Raw genomic sequence first — 25,077 nt, forward strand, 5'->3', positions numbered from 1 at the left:
CTTTCTACATATACATCTATCACTTTGTTCACTATAACCTGGCCACCATGTTAGTGGTCTGCCGCATGTAACCTTGCGTACCACGATTATCTTTACCTACTTGTAAAATTGGTATCTGATTTTACCACAAAAAAATTTCAAAAAACTCCCCTTTACTTAATTTAACAGGTCACTTTGGTCCACTCTCATCCTCTTGCATTATGTCAAGCCCCAAGAAGGGCCTTCGTCATCTATTTCTGCAACAATTTATATCTTTACTGATTTTCAGAGGTCCTTTAATTCAATATCGAATAGAGCCTTACCATTTTCTTTCAGGACATTACCCCTGCACCCTGATTAAAAAGTAATGTTTTTTTCTCAAAAATAAGGTCTTATCTGTTCTGGTTTATCTTGATTAAATACTCTTACTAAGGGGACTGTCTTTTAGAGGCACCTGTATCAAACAGTGGAAAATTAATAATGGTTTATACCTTTGTACGGGTTAATTTCTATTGTAACACCAAAACACAAGGTGGTAGTTTTCTTCTTTCATTAATCTTTTTTCTTTTTCCAAATTAGTATGGCCAAATGTTTCTCATGAAGAGGGGTCGTCTTCTCGGCCAACAGAACAGCCCCCTAAAATTTTTAACCCGAATTTGTCCCTTTAAAAAGTACCCTTTACCTCTATTACCAGACTGTCGGGAAGTTCAAAAGAACTGTTCCCCCACGTGCCCTTTTCCCTCTTTTTTAATATTTGAACAGTGTAGGCCATTTCCCTTTTAAATTTTCCCCGGGGTTTCCCCACTTTCATAACATTTTTTCAAAAATTTTTTTTTAAACCAGTTTATTTTTCCTGTTTTTTCATCAATTTTTCTTCACAGCAAAAAGCCAAAGTCTTACTATAAAATTCTTTTTTTTCTAAAAAGAGGTTTATTTAAAATCTTTTCTCTTTTTCATCTTTTTCTTATATTGGGCATTTTTAGAAAACAATTTTTGACCCAAAAATTATTAACGGGCCTTTTTCTTTTCTTGTAAAAATTAAACCCACCTTTTCAAAACCCCTTTTCCCCCTTTTAATTTCCCCCCTCTGTAGAATCAAAATTACCTTTTTTGGTGCTCCTTCTTTCCCTTTTTCACTGTATGTCTTTTACCAAAAGGGAAAGACTTTTTTCTTTGTCTCCTGGAAGGGCAACCCCCTAATTTTACTGCCTCATAAATGTCTTTGGGCCCTTTTTAAAAAAATTAAAACCTAAATCTGGGCTTTATAAATTAATTTTAACCCATAAAGGGAAAATCGTCTAAGTAGTTTTCTTCATTTCTGGTCTCAGGTTTCCACGCTCGCAAAAAGGCATTTTCAAAAACCTTTTAAGTCAAATTTGAAAATTTCTTCAGGGGAACTCTTTTCTGTTTTCCCCATCCCCTACTAAACTGGCCCCAAAAGGGTTTTTAGTTTGTCGTAAAACCCTTAAAAAACCCCGTTTAAAAAAATTTTCCCCAAATTTAAATTTTTAGTTTTGGTTTTGCCTAAACCCTTTTTGGGGTTGAAGTTGCCCCAAAAACCCAAAAGTCCCCAGCATCGAAACCTTTGTAGTCTAGGCAGTTAAAACTCATCTAACCTATCTTCTTCTGACCATCTAAATCTGTCTGCAACTTTCTGTTGAACCTATTTTAAACCAAACCTTGCCAAGTTTCCTTTACCTGTTAAAAAAGGCTGGTAGTTCTAGTTCTTTCTTCTAGCAGAAAACCCTATGTGGGTTCTAATGTCTTACCTCTATAATGCCAGTGTTCATCCACTAGAAGGGAATTCTGAGCCATTTAAAAACATACCTTTTATTCTTGCGCCTGTTCATTCCAGCTGAAGATGTTCTTTTTACTTAACCGTAGGGACTGGCTCCAACAACTTTGAAACATGACCTTGAGTAACCTGAACCTTACCTTTGACCTCTGACATTAGATCCTCTAAAGACCCTGTGTTTAAAGCATTAAAATTAAGATTGGCGAATAGTATCAAAACTATTAGCAGCGGTCATATCTTTCAGTGCTTGCCCCATATCTGTGTTAGAATTATGCCTAAACATATCACCCATTACATTATCACCAACAGTTGAGTGTCCCTGTTACAATTATCAGATAAGCCCAGGATCTGTACATATACCCTCACTCAAATTCTGATTTTGATTAACATTAGGATGTACCCCATCAAGTCCCCCAATCTCAAAATCTGTATCCGCATTACTTGTACAGTCACTAAAATCAGCACCTTCACCCTCATTGTCTCTCTTTTTAAGATTCTTCTCTTTCCCATCATAAATGCCTGAACATCAAAAATAATATTACATTAATCTCTTAAAAAAAAAAAAAATACTATATTTAAAAAAAATGGGCTTAATTAAAAACAAACATGGAAAATGCTTAGCATTCAACATTGGTGTCTCTATATTAAACTGTATCTTGAAGAAGCTTGTTTCTCCAACTCAACTGTCAGCAGCAAACTTTGTCAGGATCACAACTTCAACTTGCCTAGGTCCGCATCACTAGATATGCAGGATTCCATAACTCTACCAGTCTTCACTTGTATCCAGTAGCCTTTGAAATTCTCAGCATATCCCACTTCTGACACCAGAAAAATATTTCAGGGGTCCAGTGAGGGGCCCGGCACTAAGAAATAAATTCAAAGTATGGTTCGAATTCCTAGTCCATGCAAGGCGTCTTAAAGCAATCAAGCTTAAGGAGCCAGACCCCAATACCCTAGATAAACCTAAATATGATAAATGAGAGACATTAGGGATGAAGTAAAAGCCATATCATGTTAAGTTTCAACCCAATATAATTGAAAAATATCTTCAAAAAAAAATGTTTGTAACAATATAAAATTTCATATTAATGTTTTATCTGTGTCTGTAATCTGTACTTCTTATAACAATTTCAGCTTCATAATACGTTGGTCAAGAATCTAGTAGGTCGAATCATTATACTGGATAAAAATATATAAACACAGTTAGAATAACATGTAACTATCTAAACTGCGCAGACACTGAAGTTGTTGGATGAGTAAAATCTCATATATTTTCACTGCTCGAACATAAGCACATGCCCAAAAGAGGAGTGAAGATTGAAATTATAAAGTCCTTATACCCACTCTCTTATTACTAAAAAGCCATTGCAGAGACTACACAGGGGTGAGAAAGTGAGCACTTACTCTTTTACCACTGCTCAACACTAAAAGCAAACTTTAAGCAGGGGAACACAAGCATAAATTCTATTTACCTTGATTTCAGTATCAATATTTAACATTTTAAGTAGACTTATAAATTACAGGAAGGACTGAACATGAGCATAACTCATGAATGATTTCCATTCCAAAAACCCTAATATATATTTAGATGAAAAATATCTCTTCTAATACAGATTATGAAGTTTTATCAAATTTTCAGCATGAACATCAACTGAACTGTCAAACTGTAAAAGATTTCTTGACTAAAATGGCTTCTTGTCCAACTCGTTCCTTTCTGCATGTACATTCTTCTCTATATCTTCATTAAAAAAAATATAAACACGTGCAACATGTAAGCAATAACAAACGTCATCCACGCCCTGGATTCTGATTGGTCAGCCGCATCACACAAAAAAATAGTTCCTAATTGAGATCAAAACTTCTAAGAAAATATGAAGGTCATCGGTCATCTTTAGCGTCCGTCAGCATCGTCTTCTATAACAAAAATAAAAATGAACAAGAAACAATTTAACTGAACCATGGAACTTCCAACTGGTGAATCCAAACATCGAACGCCATCCTTACTTTCACTTTCGTCTGTATCCGGTTTACACAGGCAAGTCAAAAACAACCAAAATATGTCTGAAAATTCTAAAAATCACTCTCGTGGATTAACCTTAACAATTTTTAGGCGTGCAAAAGAGGTCGATCAAGGGCGCGCTCGCAGCTTTTATATCATACGATACTGGAATTGCAGGGAAAGCTCTGCAGGAATCGTTGGAAAACTGGAAAGTCGCTGTTTTCCGCCATTCCTCGATAAAATTTTAATGAGCCAAATCTAAATTAAACTTGCATATACATTACTCAAAGACCATGTCGCTGTTTCTGAAATAAATCTTCCTACATATATATAGCAAAAATAAAATAGATAAATACAGAATCCCTAAAGAAAGCCCAACACGACAAAATTGAAAATGTTGCAGGCTCGGTTTGATTGAGCCTGTTCATGGACGGTACTGGGGAAAATGCAATTTTCCGTCCCCGCCCCCTAGCCCCCCGGGTTTTTGCAGGGAAATTCAAAAAAATTTTAAACCCTTTAAAAAAGGTAAAAAAATTTAATTTAGAAAAAACCGCAGATTTTTTTCATTTCGGCGGTTATCATGGGAAATAACAAGTATGAAATAAATATTTTTAGCCTTTCATGATTTAAATTTTTCCGATTCCCGGGGAAGGGGGAAAATTTAAAATTAAAGGAATTTTTCGTAAAAACCCCCAACCCTTTTCAACCAAGGGCACCGCAAATTTTTACGAAGAGGGGAATAAATTTTAAAAAAAACAGTTAAAACAGAAAATTTTTAAGTTGTTTACCAGTGTTTCAAATTTCACCCCGGTATTTCAATTTACGGGGAAATTTTTTTTTAATTTTAAAACCCGGGACCCTTTTTTGGGAGAACCCAAATTTAATTTTTTGAATTTAATTTCTGTGACTGACAGCTTGCATGCCATATTTTCGGATAGGGCTGGATTCGGACTGTATAAGATAGTTGATCAAAATTTATCATTTCTCGTCTTTGTGATGACATCATGGGGCCCCACAGTATTAAGAGACTCCCTGTCATATGTGACCTTTTTTCTGAAGATCCCTTGGAAAGTCACATATGACAGTCTCGACTGTATTTGTATTTAATAACTTTATGTAAAAATTCATGTGCATTGTGATATTATTTTCACGAAATTGCAGGCTCAGTTTAACAGCTTGTCCCTTAGTTACTAAAACCCGGATTTCGAATATCGTTGTGGTCTACATTGATGCCGTATCCATTCATTCATTTATATATTTTCAAAATTTTCCTACAAGAAGAAAGTGCACCTTAAAAAGAAGGTATTAGGATAGGTAAAAAACTGTTGTAAAAGAATATTATTATTTTCCATTTTTACGTTTATCTGTTACAAAAATGGTTGTTTTTCCCCAAAAGGGGTTTCCAGTATCCCCCGGTTTTCCCGGGTGTTGAAAAAACTATTTCCCAAATTTTTTGGGAATTACTGCTGTTTACCCTGGCCATCTAATTTTTTTGAAAAACTTTATTTATTAATTTTCATGGGGTTTTCCCTTTTTGAAATTTTTTTATCATATTTTAATAAAAACTGAGGGCCCGCAAAATTTTTATAATTTTTGCCCGGGTTTTGGGGTTTTTTGGGTTTCAGGTTTTCTATATTTTAAGGGGAAGTAACTCATGTTTACTAAATTATTTGTTCTTTTCTCTATCTTAGGTATTACTTACTATTTTTGTTGTATGAAATTTACCAGTTGTAAGGTCATCATAAGCATGTTAATGTTAATGTTGGGATTTCATATTTATTTAATAGAAACTGGGAATTATTGTTATGTGCATACATGTATATCTTAGTATACTATATTGATACATGATGAGACTTATAATATTTCTGAACAGTTATGTCATTATTATTAAAGGGATGAGACTTTCATTTAAAGTTATAAATGATAATACATGTATTGATTGAAAATGTCCTTAAACTTGGATCAAGCAATATAATTAATAAAGTCTCAAAAAATCATATTCTGAATAGTTATTCTAGTTTTTTTTCTAACATGTGCATAGTTTGAAAAGGACAGCTTCTGTCTTATATATTTGTAATGGAGGGACACCGGTCTCAACTTACAGGTCTCCAGAGTCAGCCCGACAACAGACTTTTCATAGAGTAGATTGTTACTTGCCCTTGAATAAATGTGTGCACTAAATTTTATAGTGGATGATTTGTGCCATATGGAAACCAACATAGTAAAAAAAGTAAGCGGGCGCCAGATCACACCGTATTACCGGCGGCAGTGATGGCAGATCACTGCAGTGATGGCAGATATCCGACAATTTCCGATCGATACAGGTAGGTTATAAATTTGGTTGGTTTAATTATATTACACAAATACGGCCCATTTCAATGCTATAAAACTATTGTCCATTGAATGGCGATACTGTACGGTAATTTTGGACTCGTTTTTTCCTGTTTTAAGACTATTTTGAGCAGGTTAAAAGTGACAGCCTCGGAAAAATCCGTGAAAATGTCTGTTTTCTGTCCAAAATATCTCAAGTTTTAAGTAAATGGCAGGATTTCCTGTTATCAATATAGACGTTCATCCATTGGGGTCACGCAAGCCAAATATCTACCCCATGAGTCTTTTCTTGAAAGTTTTACAGACGCTCAATCTTGTCCGGTCGAAGAAAAAATGCTGCCGTTGTAGGCAGAGACATATTAAAAATGCTGCCGTCGATGGCAGAAATACCATAAAAGTGGCTAACATTCTGACAGAAAATCAAGTTCAATCTTTTATCAATTCCTCTTTTCTTTGCGTCCTTTTAGTCGGAATTGACACGTTAAACTATCATTTCGAATATTTTCTCAAGATAGAAAAGTTATTAATGCGGTATGTGCATCGAAAATATATGCTTGAATTGTATCAAATGTTTGATTGTCATACCTGTAATATATGTACTAAATTTGATTTTTGCCCTTGTAGAAAACAACTATGAAGAAATACAAGTGTTGCTATTGTGAATCTTCATTCGATCTCCATAAAGACACAGTAAATCACCTTGTAGACTCTCATGAGCTGCTTATCCTTAAATACAGAGAATTGGAACTCAGTGACAAAACAGGTAGTTATGGCTACAGAACAAAAGTTTACGATATAGTTCCTGCCGACGGGGAAGTGTTTGTCACTGAAGATGAAAGGATAGGAATATACCGCGGCGACAGGGCTAAGAAAATAAAATGTAATACCCCATTTAAAGGGCAGTTATCGGAAAGTATTAAGGAACGCGACAACAATGAATTTACCATTTCTAATTTTGACTTAAGTAACCTGTTATCAGAAATGGATATTGGAACTATCATTAAAGATGCAGATGTCGACGAGGGTGAAAGTGAAAACATGAATGAACTGATAGATAAAATTCCAAGTGTTTTAAAGCATTTGAAAAAAAGTGGTCATTTAGATTCCTATAAAAAGTGGAAAAAATTCCTATGAACAATATCTCTTTTCTGCACTTTCTTGATACAGTTGAGTGGTTTTCAAATACGACAACTTCAGAAATGCGTTACATAAGACCTGAAACAAAGAGATTCTGGGAGGTTGGTTATCGTTTGTTCAAGGGCAAGTTTCTTCGTTTTATGTCCGGACCTCGCAATGTTGGACAAGTTATTGATGGAACAGAGAGTAAGGGGGAATGTTTATCGTCTGCCTCTGAAATAAATTTTGCTGTTCCTACATTGAAGACTTTGTGTCAAGATAAATTAGACCCAATCATGCCGGGTGTGATGGAATCATCAATAGACTCAATCGCACGTTGTTTGCCATCAAAGTTAATTAAAATTGGAGTTGACGGAAAGAAAATAGCTAGAGGAAAGGGGAAATTGATGGGGGATATAGATTGCTGGGACTTTGAACAGGAGCCAACACTTAGACAACGTTTAGAGAGAAACGTAGATGAAAAACAAAATGTATCTGAACTGTTTACTTTGGTGAAAAAGATTGATGAAAAGGGTCATGTTTTCATCCCATCAACAGCTAGTCCCATTGTAAATCAGAAATTAGTTACATTAAAAGCCTTAATAAGCAATCGTATTAAAAACTTACGTGTAATAATTGTACGACTAGAGCTTGGTATTGAAAAGTTCATGAATCTAGGGGACTGTATATCAAAGCATTGGACAAAATCAAAATATGCCCCTGTTATAGTTTAAAGGTAGCAAAGTACGACATTGATTCGTCCATTGAGGATGCGCTCAGATTTATTAATGAAATATGTCTAATTTGTGCTACGTTTAATAGACAACAAGACATGTTTGCAGCAAATGGGATTGTTGACATGGATGAGCAGGAAAATTTTCATCAATTAAAAACAAATGTATCGAGCAATGATTCTAGACATGTAAAACAAAAATCTGAAAAATGGTTTGAAATTCGTTCAAAAGCTATGGTTACCGGTAGTACTTGCAACACTGCTTTGGGATTAGGTCTGTTAAAAGAGCAACAAGCTCATTTCGATAAGGTTGTCAATCGAAAGGAAAGCACGGTCCAATTTTCTGAACAACAGAAATCCAATATGGAATATGGAAGTTTGCACGAAATCGACGGCGTAGCAACAATTGTAGGCCATGTCCTTCCAGCATTTTTCCCGAAGCTTGATTTTTATGAAGAAGGGTGCGCAAGACTTGCAAACAAAAGTAACGATTCATTTCTTGTAGCAAGCCCCGATGGAAGCTTAAGGGAATCGGTAGAATTGGATCCAAAACTTATGTTTGAAAATAAGTGTAAGGTGAAAAGTAAATACACTACCCCTGTGTTCTATGAAATACCCAAATATTACATTCCGCAACTGCTATGTGAAATGTCTGCATACAGCTGTAACAGTCTCCTGTTTAGCTGTTGGTCCAAGCAATCAACAACTGTATTTCAGGTAGAATTTGACGATGAGCTATGGAAGAGCATATGGGAACAACTTGATCAATTGTACGGTTCAGAAAATCCAAAACGTCCAACAAAATTTTCAGAAAAGAATAAAGATATTCGAACAATGATAAATGAATATCAACAGCGTAAAGTGTCATTCTTGGGAGAGTTTCCGTTTTGCAGTGTAAAACAAACACCAAAAGATGTAGAATTTGTCACGGGTGGACCTCATGTTATGAATACAAAAAAGCAACCCGTAGAATCACATGACGGAGCAAGAACAGATAATGTTTTAAGCCTGCTACGAGGACTAGAAAAATGGTTTGATGAAGTTTATCAGCTGTGTCGGACATCTGCAACAGAGATCCTTATGTTTATGGTAAATGATTTAGATCGGAAGTTTCACTTAGAAATAAATAATGCTCATCCTGTTGCCTACGCACTTAAAGGCTCAAGTATGACCTTCGAAGTATTTAAACTAATGATTGAACATGTAATAAAAAAGTGTGAAGATAAAGGTCTAAGAGTCATTGCCACATCAAGTGATGGTCAATGGCACAAGTATGGTGTAAGGGGTTCAAAGGATGTGCGTCTCACTGTATATCAGCTACAAAAGGATATGTGGAAAGAGCAAAAATCGAAACCAAAATCAGCCTTGTTAAAAGATGTAAGGAACAGGTACAAAGTATCAGGTTTACAAGATATTTTGATTGAAAAAGAGGAATCAGGCAGATTGATAGTACTTGGTCACACTCGAGATTCTCCTTTACGTGTATACAGCAGTACAGCACATAAATGGCAGTTAAAATCAGACAAGTTTGAACAGAATGAAGACAAGTCTGACATTAATGAATCTCGACAAGGAAGCGACACTTTAACTTTGATTCAGTCTCTAGACAGTGAACATGATTTAGAAGAAGAGGACGTACGTGAGATTTCATCAATAAACCCAAACGCACATGAACAGAATGCTGTTATCGACATGCATTTAGGTGAATTCATGAGATTAATGTTCAGTGATACAGACAATGCTAATTATTACAATACAGATAATACTGATGAACTTTTTGATGTTAATAATGATTTCAGAGAAAGCCTTAATACAGCCGTTCATCTGAATTTACCAGTTTCTACCTATGATGTGAACAATATTACAACACAACCTAATTGTTTCTCTGTAAACGACACAGAAATAGGAACTGCAGTGAGTAGTGCATTTGCTGCGCTTAGTGGAGACACAGATATTGGAGGTATTTCTACTATGGAGATCGATTCATTTACAAAAAAATGAAATGGAAACATTCACAAGTATGTCCGAAAATGAAGTGACAGAAAACCTGAATGTTGAAGATAACTTGCAAGAAATACAAAGTTTGAATTTTGCACAAAGTGACACTTTAAATGACGATTGTAAAGAACTATTGAATGCCTTAAGGAATGTTGACAACAATCGCAAGACTTTTTGGGAAGCTTCTTCGGTTGAAAAGTTGTGCACGATTTTAAACGATAATATGAAGATCTTTAAAACATTACAGAAGAAAGAAATCATAATATGCCTAGATACCTTGAAGAAGCGCCGAAAGGAAAATCTGACGTACTTCCTGTCATGGAATAAAACTAAGTTAACCGACGCACTATCAAAAGTTTTTCACAATGTCAGTAGAAATACTGCAGTCGATGAGGATCAAAGAAAACCAAAACAGAAATATAACCCACCAAAACTATCAAAACTTGCATCGAAATTCTTAAACAAAATACCAAAAGACACTTTAGCAGTTACTATATGTGAAAATATTTGGCCTAAAAACTTTGATAAATGGTCAGAACGTTCCATTGTAAAGAATAGTGATGCCCTCACCGGCTGTGAAAAGAAAAATTGGTTTTCTCAGCCATGTGTAGCTGAATCAGGAAATCCAATGTTTCACTTTAATGATGCATGTCATATTTTGACGTGTTTAAGGACAAAAATTTGTACAACTGGAATTTCTGGTTTAAGTAAAGCTGTATGGGATGAAGCAGCAGAAAGTAAAGACACCATGCTGAATATTGCTATTGTTAAAGAGTGTGTTGACAAACAGAGTGTAGCTTTTGCAAAAAGGGTTTTCGGCGAAGACGTGGAATTATTTATGAAAAACAAGTCATATGATAAAGAAGCAAGATTTGTTCACCTACTGAGAAGATGGTTTGAGGCCGAGGACGAGCCAGGAATATCTGTACTAGAAAGATGTTCTAGACGATTGGAACTTAGAGACTATCTTCTTGATGAAGTAAATTTTGGGTCATTCCCTCCTAAAACACAATATATCAAAGGCATACCTATAATTACGTACGAGTCATTACTAGTCCACATTGAACGTAAACTGCAGATTTTTCATTTCTTGCCGGAGAAATGCTATAACCCCCGAGCTCTTGGTACACAGGAAGTTGAACAATTTTTCAGCACTCTACGTGACCTTGACCCATCAGGGCTAGGAACACCGAAGCCAGACGATATTCCAGACATGATGGCAACTGCAGCTTTTCCTTGATAATGTCAGAATGGACCCTGATAGGTGAGTAATCATCCTATATATATATATATATATATATATATTTATATATTTATACATGTATATATATGACAGGTTATTTATCTGGCAACCTTATGCTATATACTTTGTTTTAATGAAAATTAATTTACATTAATTACGTTATTAATACTTAAGTGAAAAGTAAGTACTCGCTTTAAAATGATATCAAAATAAATCTTACCACCTTTTAATAAAATAGAACACATCTATTTTAATATTTAGTTATCTGAAACGTCAGTCCAATACTGATACATTTGTCCTCTGTATTCTTTTCAAATAGATCTTTCTTTATAAGGACAAGTAAAGCACCCGTGTATCCGGACATCTCGCTGTTATCAACACAAACCATGGAAGGAAACGACTTACCATCGAGTACTCTTTATAGGTACAATGTATTTGCTTAGGTTTAACTAACATTGGTAAAATTAAAGGTCAAGTGACGATTTCCAACTAACTTGTTTGAGGAAGGCATTAAAGGCATGAGAGGCCATTGTGGGAACCACTAACCTTCCATAAGATAACTGGATAGCATCTTCACACGGAAGAGTTCGTCCCTTTCGGGGTTCGAACCATAAACGACAAGTGGTAAGAGATTGGGTGTAGATCTAAGCGACATTTACAGTTCTAGCCAAGGAAATTCATGTTATTTATCTTACGTTTGTTTGGTGAAATATTGAAAATATCAGTGTGATATAATCTATATCATACTGTTTGAAACAGTGAGTGATATAGAATATTGGTTCCCGTTCTATACATTCAATGATACAGCAAAAATAAATGCATAGAGGATAAAGATTTTCATAACAATTATTTGTAATTACTAATACATATTTTTTAAAAATACAAAGTAAGCAACCCATAGATGTTAAAACTGTCCTATTTTCAGAGACCACTTCTTTGACACTGCAGACAGAAAACGCAAGAAGCAGAAACGAAAAACTGGAAATGTGTCAGCACCAGATCAACCTGCGCATGGACAAAGGGGCGTCAGGCAATTCCATGCATGCGATGAATCAAAGATTTTAGCGCATATCCGTAAAGGCCTTACAGATGTTTAATAAAGTAACACAATTCTGGTGATTAAACTTTATTTAGAACTGTAACAGGAAAAAATACATACATTTTAACAGTAAATCTACTTGTTACAACTGTGTAACTGCATATATACCGAAAAGAGCGAACATGTGAACATTTTCTTGTATCATGTTATAGATTCTATGAACACTATCAGGTTCGACATACAATGTTAGGTAAATTGTTTATTAGATAAATATTATATTCATGATATCTTACATTTTAGAAAGTGTAGTATCTTTAAAATTCTGATATAACATGTGATACGACACAACTTCATAAAGTATATCATTAACAAATTTTGGTAAAAGTGTAGCATTGCCATATTGACTTTCCATATCAACATTTTTTATTTATATTTTAGAAGTAGATGTACAATAAATACATAAATATATTACCATCTTAGAAATACAAGCACTATAATTTATCAAATATGTGTTCTTTATCTTTTACAATGAAAAATATACATGATTTCAAATACCCATGATCTAGAGAACTGGTTTATTTAACCCTTAAAAATTACCTCTAATTTGTGCTTGGAGAAGTTTTATAAAAATGTACAAATACATGTGTGAGTAATCAGTATGGGTATCTTATCATAAAACAACAACAACAAAATATTCAAATATTAAGAAATGAACAAAATTTAAAATATCTTAACAACATTTTAAGGAAATAGCTTTCTCTCATTTCTTAACAGACGAACACACATCGTTATATGGCAACTTAGATTCGTTGCATACATAGCAATTACCTGATATATGAATCAACACATGCGATTAATTGTTTAGAAATGATAAAGTAGATAAAAATTACTATGCCGCATCAGTATAGCATCTACCACAGGCAGTAGTATACTGGTGTGCATGAGTTTTTCACATTATTTATCACTTCTAAACAAGTACGATATATTTGTGGAATGATCAACTTATTAAAAAGCAGATTCCTTATCTGTAAAAAAAATCAAACAGAACACAGATTCATAACTTAAAACATTACAACTTCTGGATAAACAAATAATGAATTAACCAGGTGACTCTTACAACAAATAAAAAAAAAACTTACTAGCGAGCGAACCTTAACAACAATATTAAGCTTACTTTTATGTCAGCGCCATCCATTGAACATAACTTTAATGTTAATTAAGATATGCAGTAGCAAATAATCAGCCAAGAAACCAAACGACGGCAATTTCGTTCCGACTGTAACAGATACTTAAATCTACCTAATTTAGTAAGACGAAGATATATTACTGCTGTCTATATACAGTGCTGTTGTAAATGCTAGCAAGTTTATGTGTCTGTACATACAGCATTCTAGTACTGAAGGTTAATATCAGAGAAACCTAATTTGATATTTAAAGACATTTATCTTACATTTTTCGATGAAATATTGAAAAAATTATCAGTGTGATATAATTCATATCACACTGTTCAAAGATATAACAAAATAACAACAACACACAACGGATAAAGATTTTCATGACGTCATAGGTAACGTCATATACATTAACGTTAATTTCCACCAATTTGATAACGTCTGGCTATATGAAAGAAATAAGTATTAAATGCGACGTAAAATAAAAAGATTTGTTTGTTTTACGTGAATATGCTCTATATCTCACTATGAAGTGAGGTTTTTCTGATATTTTCACTTGCGCTTCGCGCTCGTGTAAATGTTTAAAAAATTCACTTCATAGTGACATATACAGCATATTCACTTGAACCAAACACATATCCTCTATTTATCACATCTGACAGTTTATTTCACAGGTGTTTATCTGTTGATAGCTCATAATATGATAAATGTGTTAAGTTATTTATCTTTAATGCGCCAAATGTATTCAAAATGTTCTTAAGATCTTTAGTGTTTCTTTTCTTTCTTATGCTTCAAGAGAGAGCTGTAATAAGCAAAGTTTTTTCCACAAAGGCATGCAAATCGTTTCCCGGAATGTTGAGCGTCTTTGTGTCTCTTAAGAGACGATTTATCACACAAATCCTTATTACATACATCACATGTATTGACTGACAAACCAAGGCAGGATTTTTCGTGTTTTGATTTTATATACCTGTTATGGAATTTTCTTTCGCACTGTGCACACGAGTACGGTTTAATCCCTGTATGTGTATTCATGTGATCCTGGTATTTCTCCTTTTGATTGAAAGTTAATTTACAGTCTTTAAAAGGACATGACATCAAAGTTGATGATTTAGCATCATCAACTCTTGGATGGATTAGTTTAGTGTGAGAATTAAGATTAGACTTTGTCATGAATGATTTACCACATGTGACGCAGAGGTGATTTTTCTCATTATGTTTACTCTTAATATGATCATCAAGTGCCTTCTGACTGCTAAAATACTGTGTACATCTCGTGCATTCAAATGTTTCCTCGCTTGAATGTTTTCTGAGATGTCTTTTCAGTAAGGCTTTGGTCTTGTAACCTCTGCCACAAATGTCACAGTCAAATATCTCACTATTAACAGTCTCCTCCAAAGATACATCAAGAAACGAGCCATCTAATGGAGCCATTGCCTCGTCTGAATCATCGAAAGGTTCATCTTTATAAGTTGTCATGGTTACAGCTAAAATGAATGAGAAATATATATACATGTAGTTAAATGGGAGCACGTGATGTTAGAACTGTTGTTAATAGTTTAGCATAGTAAATGTAATTCAAAGACAAACTACAACGCTATTACAAACATGAAACTTTAAAGAAATGAATCCACGTTGTCGTGTTTTTCAAGAACTTGATAATATAGGAAAATATTTGAACTGTCAATAATATTATCTTTCCATTTTACATTAACATACATTGTTTTATGATACACTGATGCCAGTTGCGAGGTTAATAGTCTATCCTTTATTACATCAATTTAATAACTTATAAGCTACGCCGATTAGGTAAATTTCAGCCTTTATTTGTCATAAAGCGATGAACATTATTACCTCGAGAAAATAATGTCATATGCTAGCTGTAATATGCAATTGGCGTTATGTCTTAAAAAGGGAGTGCGCTGCTAAACTTAAGAAACATATAGTATTGTATGCATGTAACTGATAGACCCAACAGATCAAGCACACATGCATGAATATAGAAAAATGAAGTTTTTCATGTTGAACTTCATTTCTCTATTTATAGTGCATTTTTGTTGTACTTTATCATCACTTTTTGTATTGTAACTGCATGTTGCTAAAAAGCTTTTTTCAATGCACATACCGCATTAATAACTTTTCTATCTTGAGAAAATATTCGAAATGATAGTTTAACGTGTCAATTCCGACTAAAAGGACGCAAAAGAAAAGATGGAATTGATAAAGATTGAAACTTGATTTTCTGTCAGAATGTTAGCCACTTTTATGGTATTTTCTGCCATCGACGGCCAGCATTTTTTAATATGTCTCTGCCTACAACGGCAGCATTTTTTTCTTCGACCGGACAAGATTGAGCGTCTGTAAAAACTTTCAAGAAAAGACTCCATGGGGTAGATATTTTGGCTTGCGTGACCCCAATGGATGAACGTCTATATTGATAACAGGAAATCCTGCCCATTTATTAAAACTTGAGATATTTTGGACAGAAAAAACAGACATTTTTTCACGGATTTTTCCGAGGCTGTCACTTTTAACTGCTCAAAAATAGTCTTTAAAAACAGGAAAAAAGCGAGTCCAAATATTACCGTACAGTTGTCGCCATTCAATGGACAATAGTTTTATAGCATTGAAATGCGGCCGTATTTGTGTAATATAATTAAACCAACCAAATTTATAACCTACCTGTATCGATCGGAAATTGTCGGATATCTGCCATCACTGCAGTGATCTGCCATCACTGCCGCCGGTAATACGGTGTGCAGATGAAAACATGAAAATACAATCTACCACAAGTTGGTTCGTTTGTTGCATTTTCATGTTTTCGCCCGGTGCCCTTGATGCAAAATACAAGTCAGCCTTCATAAAATTTCTTATCATAGAAAAAAAGGTTAGTTTTTTATATATACAAAAAAAATAGATATTGTACATGTATTAGTACAGTTATCTTCACTTTTAAATTGACCTGTTATAAATAATGGCACAACCAATAACTGTTTTAAGCCCCTTTTTAGTAAAATAATTATACAACGATATATAAATTGTTATTTTTAATTAAGACTATGAGTATGTAAGGTTTTTTTTCTTATTTATTAATTAAGAATTATTTATCTGTTAATTTTAAAAAATCTAAAAGTATCTGTCACGGTTTAGAACTGTTCACTATTTAGGGGAAACATGTGTAAGCGGCCAGATTAGCTTAATCGCTACAGCTGCGGTACATTATTCTGTGGGTCACAGGTTCGAGCTCTGGTCAAGCTGAACGTTTTTCTCATCCCGTGACTGCATATAAGCATGAGTTCAATTCATTATGCTCTGTAAACATAAGAAATTAAAGACACAAATCAATATAGTGGGGAAATATGTTGTGGTTTAGAACTGTTTCATTATTAAAGAGAAAATGTGTAGCCGGCCGGATAGCTCAGTTGGTCTTCTGAAAGTCATGGGTTCGAGTCATGGTCAGGCAGTTTCAGTCAGGGTTTAGAAGTGGTTTTTCAACTGACACATGACAACTGTTTTTGATTCATTGTAACAGATTGTATTAAATTTGAAATGGACAAAGGCAGTATTGCATGATATTTTGAGATCTACAAAGGGCATTTGATACAGTTGATCACACTATACTGCACATGAAGAAGTTCTTTTTCTTTTTCTTCATGAAACTTCAAGCATCTGCCATAGGTAATGACATTTCTTACATGGTTTAAGTCTTATCTCTGATAGACAGTAGCTGGTGGATGTGGCTGGTACTCATTCTACTACTGCTCTGAGTACCTATGGTGTCCCCCTGATGTTTATGTTAGGTCCTCTTTTATGTCTAATATATGTCAATGACATGTCTGCAACCCTAAGCAGTAAGTTTTTATTATATGCACAGGCACGAATATCAGACCTGGGAAGAAAAATATGACCAGATTGATAAAAAAAAACTGTGTTCATCTTAAAAGTGTCAAAAACCAAAAAAAAAAATGTAAATAATGACCCCCTTTAAAAATATACTTTAAGTTAAAAGTATATTGTTAAAGGGGGTCATTATTTACATTTTTATGAACAGTTTTTCTTTTATCAATTTGGTCATTTTTTTTCTTCCCAGGTCCGATACTCGTGCTGTTTATTATTTTTGCTGATGACTGGTTTTCCTTGTACTGGTAAAAAAAATCTTTAGGGAAAATTTTTTTTTTTATTTGGGGATTTAGTCTTATAAGATTGGTTAATTGACTTAAAATTGGTCTTTTTTATCTTGGCAAGACAGGTCTATTTTATTTTGGTTAAAATGTCCTAGCCCCCGGGGGAAAATGTAATGGTTTTGCTATATAAAATAAAACATCTTTTGTTTAAGTATTTAGGTTTCAAACCTTGGGGTCAAATTCTTTTGGCGCCCCTTTGATTGGGTTTGGGATCAAAGCTTTTTTTGTAAATATATGTTTTAGTTTAAAGATAAGTGTTTATTTACAGGGGATGGGTATTTAGGACAAATCAAAAAATGGGGATTTTGATTAGGAAAAAGAAAATTTTCATTTGGGGGTTCCCTTTTTTTAAAAAATGTGGGACGTTTCCCTTTTAAAAGGGAAAAAAAAAACTTTGTTTTTATTACCAAAAATTTTTGTTCAAAACGTCTCTGGATTGATATTTACAAATTTTTCAGGTTTTTATCTTTCCTCCCTTTGGGAAACCCCTTTAATTTATTTCTGTAATACGATCCCAAAATTTTTATTTTGGAAACCAATGAAATTTTGGGGTCTTTTGTTAAAATTTTTAAAGGTACGGGAAAAAGAACCCTTACAAATTTAAAGTGAAATTTGGGGGGAATTCTCCTTTAATTTTTTAATTTTTTTTGGCGGGAACGGGGATTAAACATTATTATTGAGCGAATCTGTTTCCCGGGATTTTAAAAAAACTTGTATGGTTTTTGGTTTAAAAATTTGGAGTTTTTTTATTGGTTCGGAAATTTTACCTTCTTTACATGACAAATTTGGATTAATCTTGCATAATCCTTTGGAACATCCAAGAGAATGGTCATTTTCCATTAATTTTATTAAAAAAAAAAATAACAAATAAAACGACCTGGTTTTCAAATAATGTTTGTGATTAAAGATTTTGTCTTGCAATTCTGACATTAGCCTTTTGATCATACCAGTTATGTAACAAAATAAGTCAATTGTTTATAGGATAACATTGAAAACGAACTATAGAGAAATTCAAAACATCTTATTCAAAAATAATTTTTTTTAAATATCAGATTTCGCTCGTAAAAGTTAAACGATCTTGTTTAGGGATATGAAATGGTAATAAATAAGTTTGATAATTTTGAGGAAGCTAGTATTAAGAGTTTGAAATGCTAAGAAAAAAGGTTTGATATTGCGAGACCTAGCGTCTTTATCACACTAATTCTCCCTAAGGTTGAAAGCAACCTCTTGGACCTTATTGTTAGAAGGGTTTTAAACTCTTTTTTTAATTAAGATCACCGATTTATTGTATGATTATAGAAAAGGTTATATCTAACAACATAAAAAGGCCTTTGTCCAAAGTAATTTCTTATTTTCGAACAACGCTCTAAATATTGTCATTGCGACTATCCAAAGAGCCTTGTTTTGTCTACATTTATCTGTAATCCAGAGATTTTTAAAACTTTCTTTAAAATAACGAGGGAATTTCAAAAGCCATTTGATAATAAAATCGACCATATTAGTTTTCCGTGATAAAAAAATGACTCATATTGTTTCATGGTTTCTGCTTTAAAATCACAAAAATATCTTATCGTTTTTTCTTCCACTTATACTCATTTTCCACGCGGTCATATCAAAGTACACGCCAACCTGTTTTCCTAATGCCATGTAATTATTCTGCTTGTTTAACAAAATACCATAATTATCTTTTGTAATATGAGATCGATGTCTTTGATGAGCTTTTTCTGATTTTATATATTTATTGACTTTTTTGAAAATATCATTTGAAATTATGTGACGGCGAATTTGGATAAACAGTGTCTCGAGGCATAATTAATTGTTATAGAGAGCAATATATTTTGACAAGAGTCTGATCTACCGAAGTATGTTGTTGCCGTCGCTTTGAATTCGCCACGTTTAGTTTATACATTTGAAGGATTACAAGGCAAAATAGATATGTCTGAAATATCTGTGAATGTGTTACTCTATATCGAAAACTTATATAAACGTGCCTTTCTAACTGGATAAAGTTTAAACCAAGTTTATCTACTTGTTTTTGTTCGCGCAAACAATTTATCAAAATGTACTCTAAAATAATACTTAAAACTCTTCCCTCGCTTTCGTGTTATTTAGCTATATAAAATTACAAGAATCCATAACTGGGTTTAGAAGTTTTCCCAGTATCTCATTTGCATTAGAAATATTTCTTCCCTTTGTGATAATGTCTCTAATAAAGAAGGACACGGTAGCGTATTAAAAAGAATGGAAAACGTATTTAAGCTAGTTTAAAAAATGTAATCAAGTTTTTCTCCCAATTATATTCCAAATAATAAGAGGTTAATACACGGCAGGAGAGGGCCGGAAGATGATAATCGGCCCGCAAAATGAATAATGGACCCGAGGGCTTTAGCCCGAGGGCCATTATTCATTCAGGGCCGATTATCACCTTCCGGCCCTACTCTGACGTGTATTAATGTCTTTAATACACTTGGTAGATCTAATAGTAGCATTTTTAAAAAAGAAAAAAAAAAACAACAACAACAAATAGAAATCTACTTTGAAGTTCTTTGGTTGAAATTCTTGTGTTCGGTACGGAGATGTTTACTGTTTGTGTGTTCAAAGAAGCAAGTTTTATTTTCATTTTATTTTCGGATTGAATTTGTCGTATTATTTCTTCAAATTTCAACAGTAACAAAAATGTGTTTGTACTAAATACGATGTGCTGTCAACCTACTTTCACTTTTACAGTTAACTGTTTCATGACGTAAAATATGACGTCATTGTTTCAGTTTGTGCACGTGCACATGTTCTGCGGGCTGATAACTAGTTCTCGGCCCCGGGCCGCAAACTCATAATAGGTCACGTGACACTCATAATCAGTTGAAATCATAGGCAATTTTGTTACTATATATAGTAACAAGTGTATGAATGCTAATAAAAAATATTCCAGACAAACAAATTAGTGGCATCTGTGTTTAACCAAAAGTTATTACCAATTATAAAATCAGTTTGAGTTACACGAAACTAGAGCTTAACATCAACGGAATTAATCATTATCGAAACTTAAAACTACTTGATATTTATAAAATGCTATTTCATGTATTTATTAACGGGTAAGAACTAAAGCATCTATCAATAATGCCTATTTCTGCCCGAAGAAATTTTGACACACACATTAATATTGTGGTTCTTCTTTAACATAGATATGTGTTTTGCAGAAAACATATAATGTACTTGTCAATAGCCAAATATCTTTTGATAAATGATAAGTTTTGTTAGAGAAAATCTTTACCTAATAAAATACAAATATTTTAAACTCGGCTTTTGTATCTTCTGTAACAGCACTTCTGCTGTCTCACAGATACAAAGCTATTTATTTCTTATCGTAAAATAACTTCATATGATTACAAATTACCTTGAACGAAAGAAATTTGAAAATATATTTTTTAAAGTGAGTTGGACATGCGTGAAATTACAGCCACACCTGCTAAAAATAGCAATAACATATTTTGTTCCGATGCTGGTTATGTACAACATTTATGTGTATTTTAAACAACAACAAAAAACAGGAAAGGGTTATCATCTGCAAGCAGTAAAAAGGTTAAGCAATTTGAGACAAAAACGGTAAATCGTTGTTTTTGGTAAGATAGGGATATGCAATTTAAAACAATATCCTTATGTTGTATATATTATTTGTGTAATTAGGAAACATATATTAACTTTTACCACAACTTTTGAATTCATATAATGTGGTAATAGTATTTTTGTAATTGTTCTTTATTTGCTCTGAAAAAATTTAAAGAAACCGAACTTATTTTATCAATTCTTATTTTATCAATATATAAAAGCAAGTCTGTCAAAGGTACACAAACATAAGAACTCATTTTTGGAATTTATTTATTTTTACCGTTCTGGAATGCTCATATTCTTAAACAATTTCTCTTTTCGATTATTTGGCATCAGTTGTTTTTTTTTATTACTTAAATCTACTTTAAGAAAGTAACGATTTTTATACATTTTTATCATTAAATTAATTGAAGTGTTTATGAAACCACATTTGTCTGGAGAAAACATATTCCGTATAATATAATGAATAACATTGATTTCCTTGCCATGGAATTCATCGCGATCAATTTTGTTATTCCAGTTGTAATTAGCAATAACAAATAAAAATATAAACGATTTATCAAACATCATTTTATTCATACTATGCATAAGCGATAGAGTATAAAATTTGTAAAGTGTTGATATAATCATTTTGAAGACATACCATTCTATATATTTTCTTTTTTTAGTATATTACATCATTCGAGTTCAATAGAACCTCGTGTATATTATATAACAATTTGAGAAGCCCACCCCCTTTAATGCAGATAAGAAAATTGCAGTAGTCGTTATTCTATTTGTGTCGTTGACGCATTCGTTAATGCAAATCAAATTATCTCATTCTCGTTTGTTACAAAGTGTACTCAGATAATGCAAATACAGTCTATTTCCTCGTGTAGAAACGGCTAGAATTGTTAAACTTATTTGCTTAATTCTGGAAATCTCTATGGAAGATGAAAGGGTCAGGATCTTTAATAGTTTCCCATGCAGTCTTGTATTATGATATAAATAGAATAAATGTCGACTTTTGATCATTGCACTTCATCGATATATACTGCTGAAGCCACAGGCTGTTGATTTATCAAACATTTATAAATATATATTATGTTATAAATGTTGTTTCTTTATCCATATCTAACTCTATGTGTTATTATCAGATTAAACCGACAATTCGATGATAATAATAAGGTCAAGAAAATCTTGTTGCGATTTCATGGTATTTAAACACTAAGTCAGTCACATAATGTTGGATCCCAAGCCACGTAGAAATACAAGGAAATGGAAAAGAAGATGTTTTTGCTACAGAATTTTTGAATACTTAACCAGTTGAGTCAATTGAGTTGACTTATTCTTAACATTTAGTTCAAATCAAAACTATAAATTGATATAAATATAGAAAGCATATTCGAACAAATCAAATTTTAAACTTCCTGATATCCTACCAAATGTCTAGATGTTTCACCATCTTTATCTTTTCTATAACCATCTTGATCAAGTAGTTCTTCTTAGATCCCGAATAAGCTTAACATACACACTCCTCAATTTACAAGTTTTGATGCTTCATTTTGTATACCTTGCAATAAATATTTCATTGGCAAACATATCATTCTTAAATGCCATTATCTTGTAGCGGTGATAGATGTTATTGAGTAGAAGATTTACTTCCAGAACTACCTTTTATTCAGGTAAGTCAATTACTTAAAAGAGAGATAAAACTGTATTTTAAGATAAATAAGCTCGTTGTATAAGCTTGTACATTGTACCAACTCAGGTTTAAGTAAAACAGTTTCTTATAAGATTCACAGATGGTAGTGGTAAATGCCAACTATCATAAATGACTCCTAGCACTGGCTTATGTGGTATGTAGCATTTAAACATGCAAATAGTGAACATTTGAATTCTTATTGTGGATTTCTTGGAATCTTTAAAGTGACTCTTTTGTGTCATTTCATGAAAAGCGACGCACGATCCCAGAATGCACGTGTTCTAAATGAGATAAACATGACCGGACTTGAATGCTAATACATTATCCTTGAGGTAAATAATACAGTGTTCAAGAAAGAATTCTGGAACCGCCAGGATAGTAAAAGATCAAATAAAATGAAATTGAACATCTTAAAGTACCACAAACATGAACACACAGCAATATTGTCGAGCTGAACAATCTTCAAGGATAAATATAACATATTTGATTAAATTTAAAAGAAAGATTTAACTCACGAACATAAATATATTTAATCGTCATCTAAAATCGAAAATTAATGAATTCCAATTTGACCGATAAAAACGTTTCGAAACTATTTCTTTTTTTTCAAACAATATATTATCACATATTGACGTAGGGCAATTAGATAGTCAAAATGAAATGGGGCATAGCGGATGTCATACATCAATTTTATTTAATTGCAACAAAACAAAAGCCTACAATTTTCATTGCTGAGTTAAAGCATTGATCATCAATGCTCGAAAATCGCCTAAAAGCATATCTAACAAACGCATTAATTTTAATATTCTGCATAGACACATTGATGTATTAAGCAGACATCATGGGATGAAATTGTCTAGTGCCAGACATTGGTTTGATAAATGTAATGCTTTGTTGGAGGAAATCTGTAAAAGCTGATGATATACGTGTTTTGCCCATTTGTTATAGAAATACTTTGAACAAGAAAAGTTATGAAAAATAAATTTGAACCGCTATATATAAGTCATGCGATTTGTTTGTATAATGTATATCCGTGAATAAAGTATTCTTGTTGTGTTGTCTACTGGTTTTCAGACGCTTATTATTTACTGAATATTGTTTCTTTTGTCTGTTTGCTTGCTTCTTTTGTTTGTTTTGTTTTGTTTTACGCTGATTTCGTTGAATGATGGTCATATCTCGGTATTCATTCCCCCTAATCGGATTTTTCTTGATAGCTAACAATATGTTACTAATTTCGCCACATGTGATAGTCTATTTATCCAACACAATTTCGGAATCTGCAATGAAAACCAAATGACCTTAGACTTTATCTTTATGGAGTTTTTTTTTGTTGTTGTTTTTTAAATATATTATCATGATACAATACAACACACTCAATAAAATTATAGAACATTGCATGTATATTTCATTACAATGTACAGAAATAAAACAACTGACGTCCTTTTGTGAATAATAATATCTGAAAAGTGCTGGATCGGAATATCCTTCCATCAGGTATATAGTCTGAATTGCAAATACAAGTCAAATATTTTACTTGCATATTCGACCATATTATTCTACATGTTAAATGATAAATCTCAATAAATAACTTTTTCTTTGAAACCAATGTCATTGTATCCGTTACTTTTTATGTATGAACTTATATTCCGTTCCAAACGCCTAACGGCGGAATGACATCATCCTGGGCACGCAGTATTATTCTAAAATGCTAAAAGATTTGCGTTTTTAACGTATATATATTTAATTGATATAAGAACAAAAATACTTGAGAAGTCCTCTTCATGATATCGACGAGGAAATGGCAAAAAAATCGCTTTTTCTTCCTAATCTTTAGACTGTCATTTATGCAAATCGAATTTTCATATTAAATCTTGTTACAACTTGTCAACAGATATTGCAGGCTATTGCTCGTGTAAAACGTCTAGAATTTTTGGAATTAATTTGCTGACGTTTCTAAGTATATCTGGAGTAAATAAATCGTCAAAGTTTCTTTTTTAAATGTAAATGCATTCATTGGCTTATTCCGTCGTCTTCTTAACCATGTAACTTAAAATAAAAAACAATGATATCAATATATGATAGTACAATTTTAAAATGATGCATCTGTTTGTTTATTCATGTGTGTCGTTGTCTTTTGTGTGCCCCATCCCTTCCGATTTGCCTAATTATTCCCGTCAAGTTCTTAACCTTTCATGTCA

General features: G+C 33.0%; 2 protein-coding genes across 2 annotated transcripts; one reads left to right on the forward strand and one right to left on the reverse strand.

Annotated features, from left to right (window-relative positions):
* Positions 1-8,045: 8,045 nt before the first annotated feature.
* Positions 8,046-12,246, forward strand: LOC132739551 (uncharacterized). Its single transcript, XM_060727263.1, has 3 exons — positions 8,046-11,215; positions 11,514-11,618; positions 12,120-12,246. The coding sequence occupies exon 1, from the start codon at positions 8,053-8,055 to the stop codon at positions 9,952-9,954; it is 1,902 nt and encodes a 633-aa protein (XP_060583246.1). The 5' UTR covers positions 8,046-8,052; the 3' UTR covers positions 9,955-11,215; positions 11,514-11,618; positions 12,120-12,246.
* A 1,924-nt stretch (positions 12,247-14,170) lies between these two features.
* LOC132739549 (oocyte zinc finger protein XlCOF15-like) lies at positions 14,171-14,839 on the reverse strand. The gene has a single exon (XM_060727260.1). It carries the CDS (start codon positions 14,837-14,839, stop codon positions 14,171-14,173), a length of 669 nt encoding a protein of 222 aa, XP_060583243.1.
* Positions 14,840-25,077: the final 10,238 nt, after the last annotated feature.

Source organism: Ruditapes philippinarum, unplaced genomic scaffold, assembly GCF_026571515.1.
Source record: "Ruditapes philippinarum isolate M1 unplaced genomic scaffold, ASM2657151v2 ctg4628_1_1_1_1, whole genome shotgun sequence".
Classification (NCBI taxonomy): domain Eukaryota; kingdom Metazoa; phylum Mollusca; class Bivalvia; order Venerida; family Veneridae; genus Ruditapes; species Ruditapes philippinarum.